This window comes from Myotis daubentonii, chromosome 9, assembly GCF_963259705.1.
Source record: "Myotis daubentonii chromosome 9, mMyoDau2.1, whole genome shotgun sequence".
NCBI classification, from domain to species: Eukaryota; Metazoa; Chordata; class Mammalia; order Chiroptera; family Vespertilionidae; genus Myotis; species Myotis daubentonii.
In genome coordinates this window covers 45946097-45962951 of record NC_081848.1, presented here as the reverse complement: position 1 = coordinate 45962951, position 16855 = coordinate 45946097, and the positions used below count along the sequence as shown (strand labels likewise).

General features: G+C 50.0%; 1 protein-coding gene across 1 annotated transcript; it reads right to left on the bottom strand.

Moving 5' to 3' along the window:
• Positions 1-1330: 1330 nt before the first annotated feature.
• CCKBR (cholecystokinin B receptor) lies at positions 1331-9132 on the bottom strand. Its single transcript, XM_059708742.1, has 5 exons — positions 8891-9132; positions 3437-3688; positions 3031-3280; positions 2579-2751; positions 1331-2427 (listed from the first exon to the last, which is right to left on the bottom strand). Exons 1-5 carry the CDS (start codon positions 9039-9041, stop codon positions 1886-1888), a joined length of 1368 nt encoding a protein of 455 aa, XP_059564725.1. The 5' UTR covers positions 9042-9132; the 3' UTR covers positions 1331-1885.
• Positions 9133-16855: the final 7723 nt, after the last annotated feature.

Sequence of the window (16855 nt, the reverse complement as noted above, 5' to 3'; positions counted from 1 at the left end):
AAAACCCACTTTCTTTTCTCACTGTCCTTCGCCCCTCCCAGCCTTTGTTCAGCGCAGTTAGTGGGTAGAGGCATTATTAGCTGTGAAGCTAATGAGGCTTAAATATCAGGGCTCCTCACTCACACAGGCCTCTTCCAAGGCCCTGGTGAGTCCCCTGGCAATTTTGTATCTGTGTATTTGTATTCTTTTTCTTGAAAAAGGGCTCCCAATTTTATAAGTACCACGCATTTGGGTCTGCTCCCTGATGGGTATGGCTTCTTTCCCATCTCCAACTCAGTGCCCACTTTAAAAGGGTTATTTCTGTCTTGCCCCTATTTCTGGAATGACCTTGAGCAGTTTTCTTTTCTTCTTTGGGTCTTAGTTCACCCATCTGTTACAAGATGAAATGTCAAGGAAGCCCTCTCCCAACATACCAGGCCATACATGATTATCCATGTATGTCCCCTTAATGAGCTCATCGGTTCTTCTCTGTCTGTCTGTCATTGTGTGTGCGTAGGGGGTGATGTTTCTGTCTCTATCTCTCTGGGGCTGGATCAGTTTTTAAAAAAATATTTTCATTGATTTTTAGAGAGCAAGGAAGGGAGAGGGAGAAAGAGAGAAACATCGATGTGAGAGGGAAACATTGACTGGCTGCGTCCTGCACATCCCCTACTGGGGATGGAGCCCCAAACCTGGGCATTTGCCCTGACAGGGAATCAAACCAGGAACCTTTCGGTGCATGGGAGGATGCCCAACCAACTGGGCCACACCGGCCAGGGCTGGGTGTCTTCGTGCCAAAAGAGAGGCTGGGCTCTGGGACTCCTATTCAGGGCCAGCCCTCTCCACCCCCCCTTTCTTGCTGCTGACCAGGAAGGGTGCTTCTGTGGAGCAGAAGCGTGGCCAGGTACTGCTGCCAGATAAGAGCGCATCGACAAGGCTCTACTCTTTAATTAGTCTCTGTTCACTTATCATGGTCTGACCCCTGGTGTTTCAAACACATATTAAACAAATGGAATCTCATTATACAGTGCTGCTTCTTTTATCTTTTCATTAAATGTTTAATAAGCATTTATTATTATAGTACCTTAACAGTGATGCCACTTTAGGAGAATGTGCTTAGACTCATGAAGTGTCATGGATATCCTACCTCCCACCCTTACCCCCATGTCTAGCTGCTACCTATGACATGGGTGTGGTGGTGGGTCCAGGATGACAACTCAGAGACAACACAGCCTCCTCCAGCCTCAGACCGTGGGCTTTTTGGCAGGGGGTCCTGCTGCGGGTGACACGACAGGGAAGATCACAAAACCCCTTGCCTCCCCACCTGCCCCTGAAGAGTCCAGAAAGGAAGTTTAGGAGGAAGCCAAGGCATTTATTATTTATTGAAGAGGTCGGCGGGTCAGGGACATAGTATTTAATTGGAAAGGAATGAAGGGACTTCTCAGTGCAAAACAGCCTGTTAGTCAGGGAGCTGCGAGATGAGGTTGGTGTACCCAGTGCTGCTTGGGGAAGGGCACTGCGAGGTCAAACGGGGGGCAGCCTGGAGCATCTCAGGAGTCAGCCCAGTGCCGGGCTCCAGATCCCTGAATGAATCAGTGCCATTACGCTGCGTGTGCGAGGCCCGTCTTCCCGGTCATAGAGGTCCTGCTGCGGAGGGATAGTCTGTCCAAGGTCAGTGCCCTGTTTCTATGCCACAGAGAGTGTGCCTCGTTTCCTGTGTGTGGGTCCGCTTTGTTTACTTTGTGCCAAGAAGCCACCTTTTCCTGTGCATTGGGGGTAAGTCCATGCTGTTAGGTGTCAGTCTTTTGCGAGGGGGAGGGGGCGTCTGTGTCTCTTGTGGGTCTGAATGGGTCAGTGCTTGAAAAATCGGCCTGTCCTGCCTTAGCCCCCACCCGGCCCCCACCCCTCAGCCAGGCCCCAGCGTGCTGACGGTGGTGTAGCTCAGCCTGGACAGGGAAGCGATGGAGGGGGTGGGGGGGTCCTCGTCTGGAAGAGGCCGGGGGCGAGCTCGCGGGGGCCGCGGGCAGCATCGGGCACACGTGTCGAGACAGGCCTGGCGAAAGCGACGGTGCATGAAGCAGTAGACCAGGGGGTTGACACAGGCCGAGACGTAGCTCAGCAAGTGGATGAAAGAGATGGGCGCGCCCGACAGTGCTCGGCGCGCTCCGGGGCCGTCGAAGGCCTTCCACGTGTTGGCGCTGTACACCGGCAGCCAACACAGGAAGAAGAGCACGACGATCACCAGCAACATTCGCACCACGCGCTTCTTGGCCAGCAGCTTGGCCTGGGTCGGCCGGTGGCAGGATCCCGGCCCCGGAGTGGGTGCGGTCAGCGCGGACAGCTCCATAGCCGGCCGGGAGCGCGGGAGCTGCACGTAGCAGCCGTCGCCGTCCTCGCCGCCCGCCAGCCGGGTCTCCAGCCGGCAACGCCCGTTCTGCAGGGCAACACCTAGGCACCGACAGTGGGCGCTCAGGGCAGGAAGCCCAGCCCTCTCAACTCCAGACCAACCCCTATCTGACCCCCCATTTCCAGCCTTTCCGTAGACCCCCCACTTTTCAAAGCCCGGCCCCTTATGGATTTCACTCTGGGTTTCACGCACCTGGTCCCGCCCCAGCCGGCAGCCCTCCTGGGCTTCGGGCTCGGCTCTGGCTCTCGCTGTCACTGTCGCCATCAAAGCGAAGCCCTAAGTAGAGTTCGCGGGAAATGAGCCCGTAGGCCACAGCCATAACCACACCCGGGATGAAGAACAGAAGCAGGAGCAGCAGTACCGACCTGGAAGCAGAGCACAGGCCGGTCACGCGGGGCTCTGTCCAGCCATAACGGCGGATGAGGAACGAGCCGAGCGAGGACTGATGTTTCTAGGATTTGGGGGTGCTGCTGGGAAGGCCTAGAGAACTGCGGAGAGGCCCCAAATGGGAATCCCAGGGAGGGGGGTGCCGAAAGGGAACTGGAGTAGTAATTCTAGGAGCAGCTTCCGGGGAAGGTTCTGGGGAATGGCCCTAAGCATCTGATGGAGCTGGAGAAGGGATTCCCAGGAGTGGGTACCCTTACCAGGTTTGGCGAACCCTCGCACTGGGCCAGCGATGCACGCACTGCAGCACTCGGGGCCCCACTGGCTGCACGACGGTGTATACAGGGTAGGGCACCATGAGCAGCCCCGACAGCATCCACGTGGCTATGATCACACGAGCAGCGTGGGAGCGTGTCTGCCACACGCGGGCCTGCAGTGGTCGGCAGATGGCGCTGTACCTCTCCAAGGCGATGGCCACCAGGCTTAGCGTGGACACACTTACTGACACCCCTAAGCAAGGAAGGAAGAAGGGGTCACCTAGGAAACCTGAACCACACAATCATCAGTGTGACTTTCTCAACTGTCTCCAGGGAAACACCGCAGACATGGGGCAAGGACTGTAGAGGAGGAGAGGGGCAAGGGGGGCAGGGTGGTTGTCTCACCTACCCATGAGGTAGGCAACCGCCTTGCAGACGACTGTGCCAAAGATGAATGTGCCCATGAGATTGGGCAGGAGGGTGAAGGGCATGCAGGCCACAGCCAGTAGGAGGTCGCTGACGGCCAGTGACAGCAGGAAGGTGTTGGTGACAGTCCTCAAGCGGCGGCTCAGTCCCAGGACCACAATGATGAGCACATTTCCTCCAACGCTCATCAGAAAGATCACTGCGTAAAGGGTGACCCTAATGGCAAGCTCCAGTTCTGGGAAGGAAAAGAGAGAGGTAGCAATAGGGGGCCTGTGTCCCCGGCTCAGCCAGACCCTCCAATCCCACTCATCCCAATGCCCACTACCCAGCCAGATCCCCTGCTTCCCAAGAGAATCCCAGCCAGATCCCCTGCTTCCCAAGAGAATCACGCCCCCCCCCAACTCAGTAAATGATGAACTTGAATTCTTTACCCTTCTAACCCCTCAAGACTTAATTAAATTGGCCTAACTCTACTCTTCCTTAAGAAAGGCTATCTTTCCTCAAGCTTTACTCCAAATCTCTTTGCAGCCAAACTTCTTGAAAGGATTATATTCATCTTTCTGTTCATTTCTCAGTCCATTATAATCCAGTGCCCCATCTGTCCTGCCATCACTGCTTGGACACTTCTTCCCAAGGTCACTAAGCTTTAACTGCTGAATCCAAAGGTCTCTTCTAAGCCTATTCTACTTGACCTCCCTGTAGTATTCGACAGGTCAGGTCAGGTCCTTATTGTCTAAAAAAACACCTTCCCCTACTCTCTACTGTCTGCAACCTTTAGCAAGTGAAGGTTCTCTGAGAACTGCCCTTATCCTCTTACAACCCCCTCCCTGCAATGCACCCACTTAAGCTACTGGATGACTCAGTTTCTTGAAGGCATCATGTGCACTTATGACTCCCTCCCTTGCTTACATTGGTTTATCAGCCTGGAAAGTTCTTTCACCAACCCCCACCTCCATCGCAAATATGTTTTCTGTATCTGGTGAATTCCTACTTACCTATGTCCCTAAGACTGAGATCTAGTGCCCACTTCTCTGGACATCTATCTCCTTTGGAGTTAATTTCCCCTTCCTCTGACTATGCATCTTCCTTACACATCTATTAGAATGCTTTTTATTTTCTGCCTTGTATTTTAATGATCTCCAAACAATCATTCTCACTCAGTAAACATCTGCATGCCAGGCATTGGGCACAGAGATGAACAGGAAAGAGGAAGGAACACCCAGATATATACACAGATAATTGCCGCACAGAGTGATGAGGAGTGAAGGTTGAGGAACACAAAAAGTGCTGCAGGAACTCACAGCAGTGACACTAGAGTTTCTGGGCTAGACAGAGGGCTGACTCCATTCATTTGAATTGAGTATTGGGATATGGGTTCATCTTTGGGCCTCTATATCGTAACTAAGCAGACCCAGACAAAATTGAATTGAATTAAATTAAATTGGCCTGGTCACCCACACCCATGGCCTGAGCTTGAGGGACACTAGAGCTTAAAGGGAAAGAGGGCAGGGGGCAGAGCCTTCCCGGTTGGGGAAGGAAGGACTCAGAGCTACAACTCTCTCTTCCTTGGCTGACTTTGCCTCAGCCCCCAAATTAAGCTGTTTTTCTCATCACAAATACCAACTTATTCAGAAACTGTTGTAGATGTCAAGTCAATGCTAATTACAAGAGCACTCTGAACTAAACCCCGCAGTGACATTACTTGCTCAGAGCATACAATAAGTAGGGGGCAGAATCAGAATAGAAGCTAAGTCTCCAGATCTCTAAAATGCTTCGCCTCCTACTGCTCTCTCACTCCTGTGCCATTCATCATGCAGCCTCCTTCTCCCAATAAAATCTCAATCTGTGCTTCTTTCTCTCTCTTTGTTCTCCATCACAGCATTTTCTCACTGTATGACGGCGATGTGTAATCCTCTGTCTCCCCCACTAGACTGTGAGCTTCTGGAGATCAGGAGCAATGCCCATCTCGTCCTCCAGCATATCCCTAGCACTTGGCATAATGTCCCTCACCAAGAAGTGTCAACACATGCTTGCTAGTGAATCTGGAATGAATCTCTGTCACTTTGCACACAAATGCACCTGCTTTGTCCTTCCTCATCCAGCCTTCACCGCTGTGCCTCTAAAGCTCTAGCAGCCCTCACCTCTGTCTCTGTCTCTTTGGAGACAGAAGTAATATTCAAGTGGACAACATTTAAGTGAGTATAAATGTGAGATGTTAAGATGTTAAGTGAGATGTTAATCTGATTGAGTTAATCTGATCTCAGTCTGATGGGTAATATCTGAATGTGTGAGAGCAATATGTGGAGAAGGGTTAGTTAAGTGAGCATCGGTGATATCTAATTGTCTGTGGACAATAATAGAATGAAAGTGAGTGTGTTTAATGAATGAGTACTAGCTAACTGATGTGGGCAATATTAATGTGAGTGTGAACACTATCTGTTTTTCTGTTGGTAGCATCTGAGTGAACATGGGTATCACTCAAGTCTGTGTGGGTTATATCAGAATAGTGTGGGTAATATCCAAATTTCTACTGGTTACACTGGAGTAAGCCTGAGTAACATGGACTTGTGAGGGTAATATATGAGTGAGTGTGGCTAATAGAGTCTTTGTGGGTAACTTCTGATGGCCTGTGTAACATTCAACTGTGTGGGTAACAACATCCAGATGAATGAGGCCAATTCCTGCATCCGTGCTCTGAGTCGCTTTACATTCTGCTTTCTCAGGCATCCTTGCTCTATTCACTATCCCTGCTGTCTTCTGCACCTCCATCCCACATGGACTTTCCTTTCTTTGCCTGGCTTTTAAATATTGGTCTTCTTCAGGGTCTTGTCCCAGTATGTATGTATGTATGTATGTATGTATGTATGTATGTATATATCTAGATATATCTATATCTATATATCTATATCTATGTCTATATCTATATCTATATATTTCAGAGGGGAAGGGAGAGGGAGAGAGAGAGAGAAACATCAATGATGAGAGAGAACCTTTGATTGGCTGCCTCCTGCACACCCCACAATGGGGATCAAGTCCGAAATCTGGGCATGTGCCCTGACTGGGAATTGAACCATGACCTCCAGGTCCATAGGTCGATGCTCAACCACCAAGCCATGCCAGCCGGGCCCAGTATCTCTCTATTTTTTTCTATTCTACACAAATTTTACCTATTCACATGGCTTCCATTACTTCCTCTAAGCAAAGACCTTTGAAGTCTGTGTTTCCAGCTCAGACCTCTCCCCCAGCTTCCAGACCCTTGGGTTCAACGGTTGACTGGACAATCCCACCTGGGTATCTTGCCAGCATTTATGTTCTGCTGGTTCCAAATTGAATTAACTTATAATCTCTTTTAAACCTGATTCTGTTCCTGTGTAATCCTTCTCATTATACAGTACCAATATCCATCCAATTATCTAAGCCAGAAACCTGAATGTCTCCCTTTGACCTCTTCCTCCCTCTGTTTCTCACAAATCACTAAATTCTGTTGATTCCACTTCCAGAAATGCCTCTCAAATCCATCCACTACTCTTCATCCCCACTGTCAGTACCTTACTCTAGGCCAGCATCACCTTTCACCAGGATCAGTGTAATATAATGACCTTCTATATGTGTCCACCTTTCCCACCCCCTGCCTTCTACACATGTATTGTCCTGCAAGCCGTCCTTCACACTACAGAATAAATCCTGGCAGGACTACTGAAACTTCCCATTGCCCTTAAGATAAAATTGACACTCCTTAGCCAGGTCTATAAGGCTCTCCATAAACCCTTTAGCCTGGTCTTCATTTTTGAGTGTTAATTGTTCCTCTTTTATGGTGTAAAAGAGGGCATACTGAACAAAGGTGACATGGACTTAAACTTTGGGCTTTTACATATACAGTTCCTCTGCTAGGGATGCTTTTTGCCTTTTTTCCCTGTTCACTTGGCTGGCTCTCTCTCATCTTTTTTATTTTTATTCATCATACTTCACCTTCTCAGGAGGCCAACTTTGATTCCCAAGTCTAGGCTAGGCTAGAGGTGCTCCTCTTCTGTGTTCCCCAAAGCCTCTCAAGGCCCCTCCCCCTTTGTGCTGCAATTCCCTGCTTACTTGTCTGTCTCTTCCACTAAACTGTGAGCTCCATGAAATAGGAACAGTGTCAGTTTCGGTGCCTAGCACAATCCCTGGTTCAATAAATATTTGTTGAATGAAAGAATCTAAGTGAGAATGTGTAATAACTGTCTGAAAAAGCATGTCTTACCGTGTCAGTTAAAAAAAAACTTGAATTATAATTTATTCCCACATTCCCTTCTTGGGCTTAGAATAATTTCCTTCTGCTTACCACTGCTTTCTCTCTTAAAATCCCACTTCTTCCTTTTCTGCCTCACAAACTCCAACTTCAAGACCCATCTCCAGGTTCCCTCTATGAAGTTCTTGGACCCCATTTCCTTTGGACGCTGATCATTCAGACCTTCTTGTGGGATTTCCCATGCTTCATGTGATTTTTCCATTGGTATTGTCTCCCCTCTGCAGGGATGAGGGTCCAAGCAAGGTCTAGCTCATCCCTGTGTCCCCAGCTCCTAGCCCAGGGACTACAATAACAGGTGCACAGTAAACATTTAAGGAAAGGAAAGGCCCAGGAAGGGGAAAAACATCTTGATCCAGGCCATCAAAAAAACAAAATTAGGATGTTGACTCATGGGAAGAGTGAAAGTTATTTTGGGGAATAGGTGAATGGATATCATCTGAAGGTGGGGGGGATGAGGAGATGGCGGCACAAAGGCATGGGGTGATGAAAGGGGTAGTCCAGCTTGGGGGAGGGGTTGCAACCTAAGGAGAGGCAAGTTGGAGAGGAGGCCTGGAAGGGATTTGAGGATGAGTGAAATGGAGACAGGCAGCTCTAGGGAGCAGCATCCAGCCTAACTTACAGCTTAATTCAAGTTGGAGGATCTCTTTAGGGAAGGTTGGGGCTTGGGGAGGGGGACACAGATTATGATTCTAACTTCCCACTCAGGTCTTCCAGAGTGCCCCTTCCTTCACACAGCCCCTGCTTCCCCCCAATCTTGCCTTCCTTCTGTCCTCCCTCATGTGGCTCTGTGAGTTGTGTGTAAAGGGAAAGGAGAGACCTGGAAGGAATGGCAGCAGGAGGTCCTTGCTCCCCCACCCTCCGTGTGTAGCTCCCTGTGGCTGTGTGTGCGGAGGGTGCTGTGTTTTGGGTTTACAGGCAGCTCGGGGCGGGATCAGGGTGTGAAGGGACTCTGACCAGGTAGGGTGATGCTGGGATGGAATGTTCTGAGCTGCAGGGGACACATGTGTCAGGGGAGCTACGCGCCCTGCGAGGATGGTGTGAGCGCTGGAGGCGGCGGTGCGGGGGCAGTGGGGTCCCGCTATTCGCTATTCGGGTGGTGGGGTGGGGTGCAGCGAGAAGGAGCTTTTGGAGGGAGCTCGAGGAGGCACCCACCTCGTGTCCCGTTTCCTCGGGCGGCAGGCGGCTCGCAGCTGAGGTTGCCGGTGTCACTGCCGTTGAGGAGGGCGACCCCGGGGCGGCAGAGGGCAGCCCCTGGCCCCGGTCCCGGTCCTGGCATGCTCCGGTTCAGCTTCAGCAGCTCCATGGCCCCGGCCCAGCCGCCGCCTCCCTCGGCCGGGCGGGCTCCCGCGGCGGCTCCACCTGCTCACGCCGAGACTCCGCGGAGGCGCCCGCCCCGCCTCTCCCGCCTCGTCCCGCCCCCAACCTTGGCCCCTGCCCTTCGCCTCTGCGCCTCGCTCCGGGCCGGGTCCTGCCAGGTGATCGCCCCCTCCCGGCTCAGGACTTGCCCCGGCGGGACTGTCCTCAGGCTCCCCCCCTCGCCCCCTCGTCCCCGCCCTCGATCTCTCGGCTTTCCTCCCACTCCCCCCACCACGGTCCCGGCTCCCGGGGATTCGTGTGTGTGAGCGTGTGTGTGAGCGTGTGTGTGTGTGTGTGTGTGTGTGTGTGCGGGGTGGGGTGGGGTTGGGTGGATGGAGCGATAGTGAGGAGGGAGGTTGCGGGGGAGGGAGGGTAGGAGGGTAGGAGGGGTGAGGAAGGGGTAGGGGACGGCGCCCGGGGGTCTAGCATCTTTCCCTGGTGGTCGGGTGCGGGGTCACTGGTTGGGCGCAGATGCCGAGGCCACGCGGAGCTGCGGGCACCGACCTGCCGCAGTGGCCGGGACACTCTCGCTGCTGCCCTGCAGCTCCTTGCCGCTGGGCCGGGGGAGCCCCTGCATCTGCCCCCGCACCCCGCGTGCCACACTTCCCACCGCGGGCCCAACACACAGGCCCCCACCTAAAGCTCCCAGGACACCCTCAGCCTCGGGCAAAGATGGGGCGGGAGAGCAGCGGCGGACTCGGGGAAGCCTGGCAGGGATAGGGCTGCCCAGAGGGAGAGTCTAACTTGGGTGCTGAGGGCGGTGGAGACAGCGGTGAGCACTGCCCAAGATCACCGGGGGTGGGGGTGGGGGTGACGGCGGGTTAAGGCTGTAATCCGGCTCAGCGCGAGCATAAGAGGGAGAAGGCGGCTGGCTTTCTCCGTGTCTCCAAGCAGCGCCCACCCTCACCTGACACCCTGACGTCCCTGTTTGCTCTCAGCGCAGGCGGAGCAGCCTGTGTGGTGTGTCAGGTTCCCACGGGAGGGGCCGGAAGGGGGCTGGATCACTGGGGCGCAGCGGAAACAAGCTGATGGGGGCAAGCGCAAGACTGAGGTTGGTTCGGCTCCTGGGGCAGGACTTGCCTCCTCTAATATTTCAGCCAAAAGAGCAGATTAGGTTGGGAATGGGTCTGAGTTTGTGGGGGAATTCACAGAGCCCTGTCCAGTCTTTTGGAGAGGACCTGGTCCAGCTAGCGCTGAGTTTAAAGGGGCTTGGGCATTGGAGGACGGAAGCCTGTGGTGGGTGGGGATGTCCTCACCGGCTCTCCCCACCTTCCTCCCAGCACTGCCTGCCTTCTCCATCCGAGAGCTCTGGGCCAGAGAACCTGATTTGCTGTTTGTTCAACTCCAGCACAGGTGGGGCCTCAGATAGCCTGCTGAACTTTTCCCACATTGGGTGACCGTGGGTGTGGGTGCTGGGAAGCAAAGGAAATGTAGGGGAGAGAGGAGTGGAAATAGGAGAAGTAGGCTAACCTTCACGTGTTCAGCTACATTGCAAATTTCTCGAGAAGGCAGGGAGGTATGGCATCCAGAGCACATATGGAGGGTTCTAGATTTTGATAGGAGTAGAGATTCAGTTGTAAAAGGAAGTTAATAGAAGAGAATAATTATAGGTGGAAATAAGTCATGGCCAACCAGATAATAACTATATTTTCTAGATTTTTGGCAGCTAAATGTGGCTTTATGGCTATGTCCTGAACAGTGGCTGTGTATGGAAGTGATACATTCAGCTCCTAGATCAAGTTTTTAAAGGAGAGGAGTAGCCTCCTTCTTCCTAATTGTCCTTTTCTGCAGGTTGAACGAGGATGTGACATTAAGCCACTTTTCTTTAGTCATGCAGTGAGGGTAACACACTAAGGGTGGCAGAGTGAAAAGATGGAAGGAGCCTGGGTTTCCTATACTCTCAAGACATTTTTTTTATCTTTAAATTCTTTATTAGTTAAGGAATTACAAATGTGTCCTCATTTCCCCCCCCCCCCCATTAACCCCCATCCTCCCCCCCTCAACTCATGCTCTCATCCCCCTGTTGTCCATGTCCATTGGTTTGGCTTATATGCATGCATACAAGTCCTTTGGTTGATCTCTTCCCCTTACCCCCACCCTCCCCTACTTCTCAAGACATTTTATCACTCCTGGTTCTTCAGTATGAAAAAGAAACTACAATTTTAAGGCCACACAATTTTTCCCCTCTCTTGTGTCATAGCAACTTGAGCTGTATCTTCATTAAGACAGTAAGTGTGTAGATTTGGTGAGACAGAGCTGCAGTCTGATAATTCCTATTTTCTCTATGAAGTTGGAGATCTGGTTACACTGAGTTGGGTGGGTGTCTGTGTGTATGAGTGGATAGTATTGAAATTTTAGGAGTCAAGATAGTTTGAAACACTGTATATAATGGGAAAGGGAAAGTGGAGACCAGAGGAATGTAGGAAGATATGTATGCAATTAGGAAAGTGTTAAGGACCCACTGAAGAGTTATAAACCAAGAATTTCTAGTGGTAGCAGTTTCTCCAACACAGCTCAGATGGTTGGATGCAAGCATGGAGAATGCTGATGGCTCAATTCATGCAAAGTTGAGATTTCACTGGGTGGATGGGATGGGAAAACAGAGGCACAAGGATGAAATAATGGGCCATGAAATCTCAGCTGGACACGGAGAAGACAACTATGGGGTAGCTGACAAAGTCTAATGCGAGTAATAGGTAGGCTTCAGAAGGGGTGGAGTTACCAGCATCGGGAAAGGGAAGAGTGGACACCTGAATGCCAAGGAGCAGGGATCTATTGGGAGTGAAGAAGCGGCATCAGTGAGTGCAGAGGACGCCAAAGCTATGTACATGGGCTGTGAGGGGATCAGAAGCCACCCCTTTCTGCACCATCCTTATAGGATTGCTGGTTTTAGTTAACACAGGAGTTGGGAGAGTGTTTAAAGAAGTTGAAGATATAAGAGTTTGCTGATATTGGAAAAGAAGTTTCAGAGGATGAATAAACTCTTCTGAAAAGCTTTTTAAAAAAATCCTCACCCAAGGATTTTGAGAGAGAGAGAGAGAGAGAGAGAGAGAGAGAGAGAGAGAGAGAGAGAGAGAAACTTCGATGGGTGGCCTCCTGAAGTGCCCTGACCAGGATCAAACCTGCAACCAAGACCCTTCAGTATATGGGATGACACTCCAACCAACTAAAACGCACTGGCCAGGACTGAAAAGCTTTTCTTAACCACACAAGTCTGGGTTAGGTGCCTCCCCTGTGTACGTCTGTAACACTTGTGCCTCTCATGATGGTAATTCTTACAATTATAAGTCTTATACTTGCCCTTTTGCTGTTTGTATTTCAAGGATCTGCTTCTGGTCTTTTCTCCTACAGATTCTCAACCCACTCTCATACTACTCTCATTACTTATTCTCTACCTTTTCTTTATGCTCAAGGAACCTTGAATTGTTTATAGTTTCATGGTGCATTCCATATTGCTCATCACCCTGGCACCTCGTTTACATTCACCCCTCTAACTAAAGGCAGTTGGGTGATGGGAGGTGAGGGCCAGGAGATGGAGGACATAGATGGTTTCAAGAAGATGGTTTGTGAAGAGGGGAAAAACCTCCAAGTAACAGGTACAGTGGAGAAAGGGGACAGACCATTAGCAGAGGAGGGAATGAAAATGGAGTGCTGAGAAGGTCAGAACTCATTTCTCAAAATCAGGACTCCCATCTATGCGAAGGATTAAGCCAGCATTCATAGAGTGAGGGATTGCTCCGGGCCAGGAAATGGGGACTTCAGATCAGAGTAAGGAGGGAACTGCAAAGTCAGTGTGGGTAGCCAGAGGAGAGACACCTGGACCCTTGTCCCAGAACAAGTCGGAAACCTGAGATCAAGGGAGAAAGTTCAAGGTGTCCTGAAGCAGGGCCAGGCTCAGTCCTGAAGGACACCACCTCTCTGACTCAAGCCTGGACCTGCCAAGGTTGTCAGGTTTTTTTTGTCGTTGTGTTCTCTCTCTCTCTCTCTCTCTCTCTCTCTCTCTCTCTCTCTCTCTCTCTCTCTCATTTTGGAGGGGGGTGCCGGCCCACCTAGCTTGACTCTTGTAGGTAGAACAATTTACCTTTTCCTTGAGGAAGTTCAATAACCTAGCTACTGCCCTACTGCCCAAGTGTGGGCACACAGCCCTTCTTTCAATATTCTATATCACAACTGAGATAAGAGGGGAACATTTAAACAACACCAGTAAGTGTTGAGCAGAAACAACTAAAGAGACGAGAATAGAGTGCCCAATGCACAGCCAGAATAAACCTGCTTATTCTTGGTAGCTTGCAGGTCCACAAAATAGCATTTTACTCAAGAAACCCAGTGCTAATACACACAGTGGTGTGAAGGTCACAGAACAGGTTCTGCTTCCAGCTCTCCTGGCTCTCTCTCTCTCTCTCTCTCTCTCTCTCTCTCTCTCTCTCTCACACACACACACACACACACACACACAGCTGGGATCCAATCTCCGAGAGAAACCAAGCCACAGTTTAGTCCTTGGGGTGCCCACGCCCCAAGGCTCAGCCCTTCTCTCTGTGGCTGACTAAGCTGCCTTCTCTCCACATCATTCAAGGTCTTCTTCTCTCTGCATTTCTGTGATGTGCAGACAATTCTTCTGTGCTGAGCTCTTGCCCACACACTCGCTGCCCACATAGGAGGCCCTTCTCTTGGGATAATTTAACAAAGAAGGAGCAGGCTGAGAAGACAGACCGGCTGGAGCCAGAGCAAGCAGAGATGTTGGGCAAAGGGGAAAAACTGGATGATAGGACAGGCTTTCTGGAGCATGGGGCTTGTGCTGGGGAAAGCAGAGGCAACACTGGAACTGACTCCAACTGGATGGGTACACTTGGTTTCAGACATAAACTCTTACAGGTAGGCCAAGAGGGGCCTGGATCTACCAGCTCAGGGCCTCATTTGAGGGCTACTAAAGCCATTCGAAGGCTTACTCAGGAAGTCACCCAGAGGGGACTTCCATGAACACATCCCTGCCATTAGCAGGTGGGGCTCCATGGGACCCTTTGGTGAACAGCAAGGCTAAGGACAAGAGGCCAAGGTACTGAAACTGGGAAGGCAATGCCAGACACAGAGAGGCCCATGCCTTCTGGGTGAGAAGCACTAAGATTTTTCAAGTCCTGTGTGCTCCAGGCCATTAGATGGTGCCACCCCCAACAGGACTGCCTCAGGCTCTGATTTGCCACAACTTCCTCTGTAATGTCTCTCAGTACCATTGCTGAATTTTAACTTTCTTTAAAAATCTCTCCCCCTCCCTTCCACTTTCTTTAAAAATCAATGGAAAAATATCCTTGGGTGAGGATTTAAAAAAAAAAAATCTGAACAAGGGGTTTCATAAACAGTAGATCTTGTCCTTAAGGTTCCAAACCCCGACCTTGGTCCTTAAGGTTTCATTTCTCCTAGGGTAATTATTCCAACTTTCCTGAGGCCTGGGAATTATCCTGAGGAAGAAGAGAAGGGGAACCCTTGCGCCCTCTGCTGGTCATGTCTGGTGTTGCCAGAACAGCCCAGAGGCCCAGGGTCTAGCAAGGCCAGGCAACCTGTGCCCCAAGGCCCTCAAAGGCGCAACTGCTGCTAGAGGGATAGGAATAATGGTTACAGCTACTGTTCATTATTAAGCAATTGCTATCTACCAAGCACTTATAAGCAATCTACATTCACTATCTTATTTACATTTTAATTCTCCAAGCATTTCTTTCAACAACACTGAAAGATTTTGAAGGAGGCCGAGAATCCTCCAGCTAGTGATATTTCAAAACAAAAAGCTGATTCTCATGGGCTCCAAGCTCTTTCCTATCTGTTGTGCTTTTAGGCCAGCCTATTGTTCACCCTGACTTGGGCCATGACTCTGACCCCAGCTGGACTATTCGTCTCTGATCCAAGCCTCAAGCCAAACCCTAGGTTCAGCCCCAAGCTAGAATCTACCCACCCTGCCCCCTGCTCCTGGCTCCTAGTGTTTGCACCAGGTCTCCCTATGAATCTGATTTCCTCTAACCTTGATACTTTATTTTCATCTGTCTTGGGGGAGGCTAGCAGCCAAACCCTCAGAAAGAAAAGGATGAAGTGGGGGAGGGCTGAAGAACCATCTGTGGGGGAGTAGCTAATTAGGAACACTGAAGAGGAGTGCACAGCCCAATTCTTAGCGAGGCTGAGGTGTCCTGAGCGTTGTGACCCAAGGAGGAAAGTGGGTGAGATTCAGGTCCTGTAGGAGGAAGAAGAGCTAAATCCAAAGCAGCTGGGCTCTCAGTAGGAGGCTCCTTGGACAGCTCTTGACACCTCTGTAGGATTCTAGCACTGACTCCTGCCCTCCTCCCACAGCTGCATGCCTGCAGTCAGAAGAGCAGGAATTGGCAGCTTTTCTCTAGAGCAGTGGGTGGTCCCTTGTCTTTGGCTCTATCCCTGAGATCACACTTCAGCACATTGGGCAGGCTAGCTGGTGATTCACAAGCTTTACTCTGCTTGACTGGCTCCTTCTCCCTGGTTACCACCAGTTAGTGTCTCTAACAATCATTCCAAAAAAAAAAAAAAAAAAAAAAGGCAGCTTGCCTGGCCTCAAGCTGAGGTGATCCTCTCCTTATCTACCTAAGAGAAACAGTAAGGCAGACTTAGGTTTCATTTCATCGCATTTAAGTTTCCTGTGATATTGGACAAGGTATTTAATCTCCCAGAGCTGCGGTTTCATTTCAAAATGGAGTAATAATAGCATCTTTCTCATATAGTTGTAAGGATTAAATGAGACAATGCACTTAGCCCAGGATCCGGCATAAGATGGCTTGACAATAAATTGGATCTAATATTTTTAGTTGTTCTATGGGTTTCAGTTTTCAGATCTAGAAAAAGAAGCATAATAATAATTTAAATTTCCTAATATTTTTCTAAGAATCAAATGAAATGTATGTACATATAGCAGTTATGAGTGATTTCGTAATTGTGTAAAATTTTGGTCATTTTCTTGATTCTCTAAATCAGTGGTTCTCAACCTCGGCTGCTCATTAGAATCACCTGGGAATCTTTTTAAGATCCTGATTTCTGGGCCTCATCCTCCGGGAATTCTGTTTCTTTGTTACTAATGTTGTGGCCCCACCCCATAACAAAGAAACAGAATTTCCGGAGGATGAGGCCCAGAAATCAGGATCTTAAAAAGATTCCCAGGTGATTCTAATGTTCAGCCAAGGTTGAGAACCACTGCTCTAAATCAACAATTCTCATCTAAGCTTTTAAACACCAATATATGGAAGATTTAATCTCAGTTGTGTTTTGGGGCTTTCTTTCCATTCTCTTTCCTCTCCAACTTAGTGTCTTGCAAAAGTTTCTGGGGATTTTATATTGGATAGAATATTTGGAGGGTTCTCGCCTTTAGAACATGGGGGTTATGCTGCTAAGCACCTTATTCAAGCTGGCTCTTCACCTAGGGGGTGCTGCTTTGAGGCCCCAGTGCCAGCTAGGCCATAGTGATCTCTCTCCAGTTTCCAAAGACACAATTCTCAGTGTTCCTTATCCTGGGACCCCTGTGGGAGTGGGGTCCAGGCTGCTTTCCTTCCCAGAAACCCTATGATAGGTAGAATTTTGGCTTATTCTTGTGATTAGGGCAAAAGGGACTTTGCAGATATAATTAAGGTTAACTCCTGGCTTTAAAATCAGGATATTATCCTGGATTATCTGGGTGGACCTATCACATGAGCCCTAAAAAGCAGAGCTCTTTCTCGCTTTGTCATAGGAGGGGAAGTAAGAGATTTGGAAAATGAG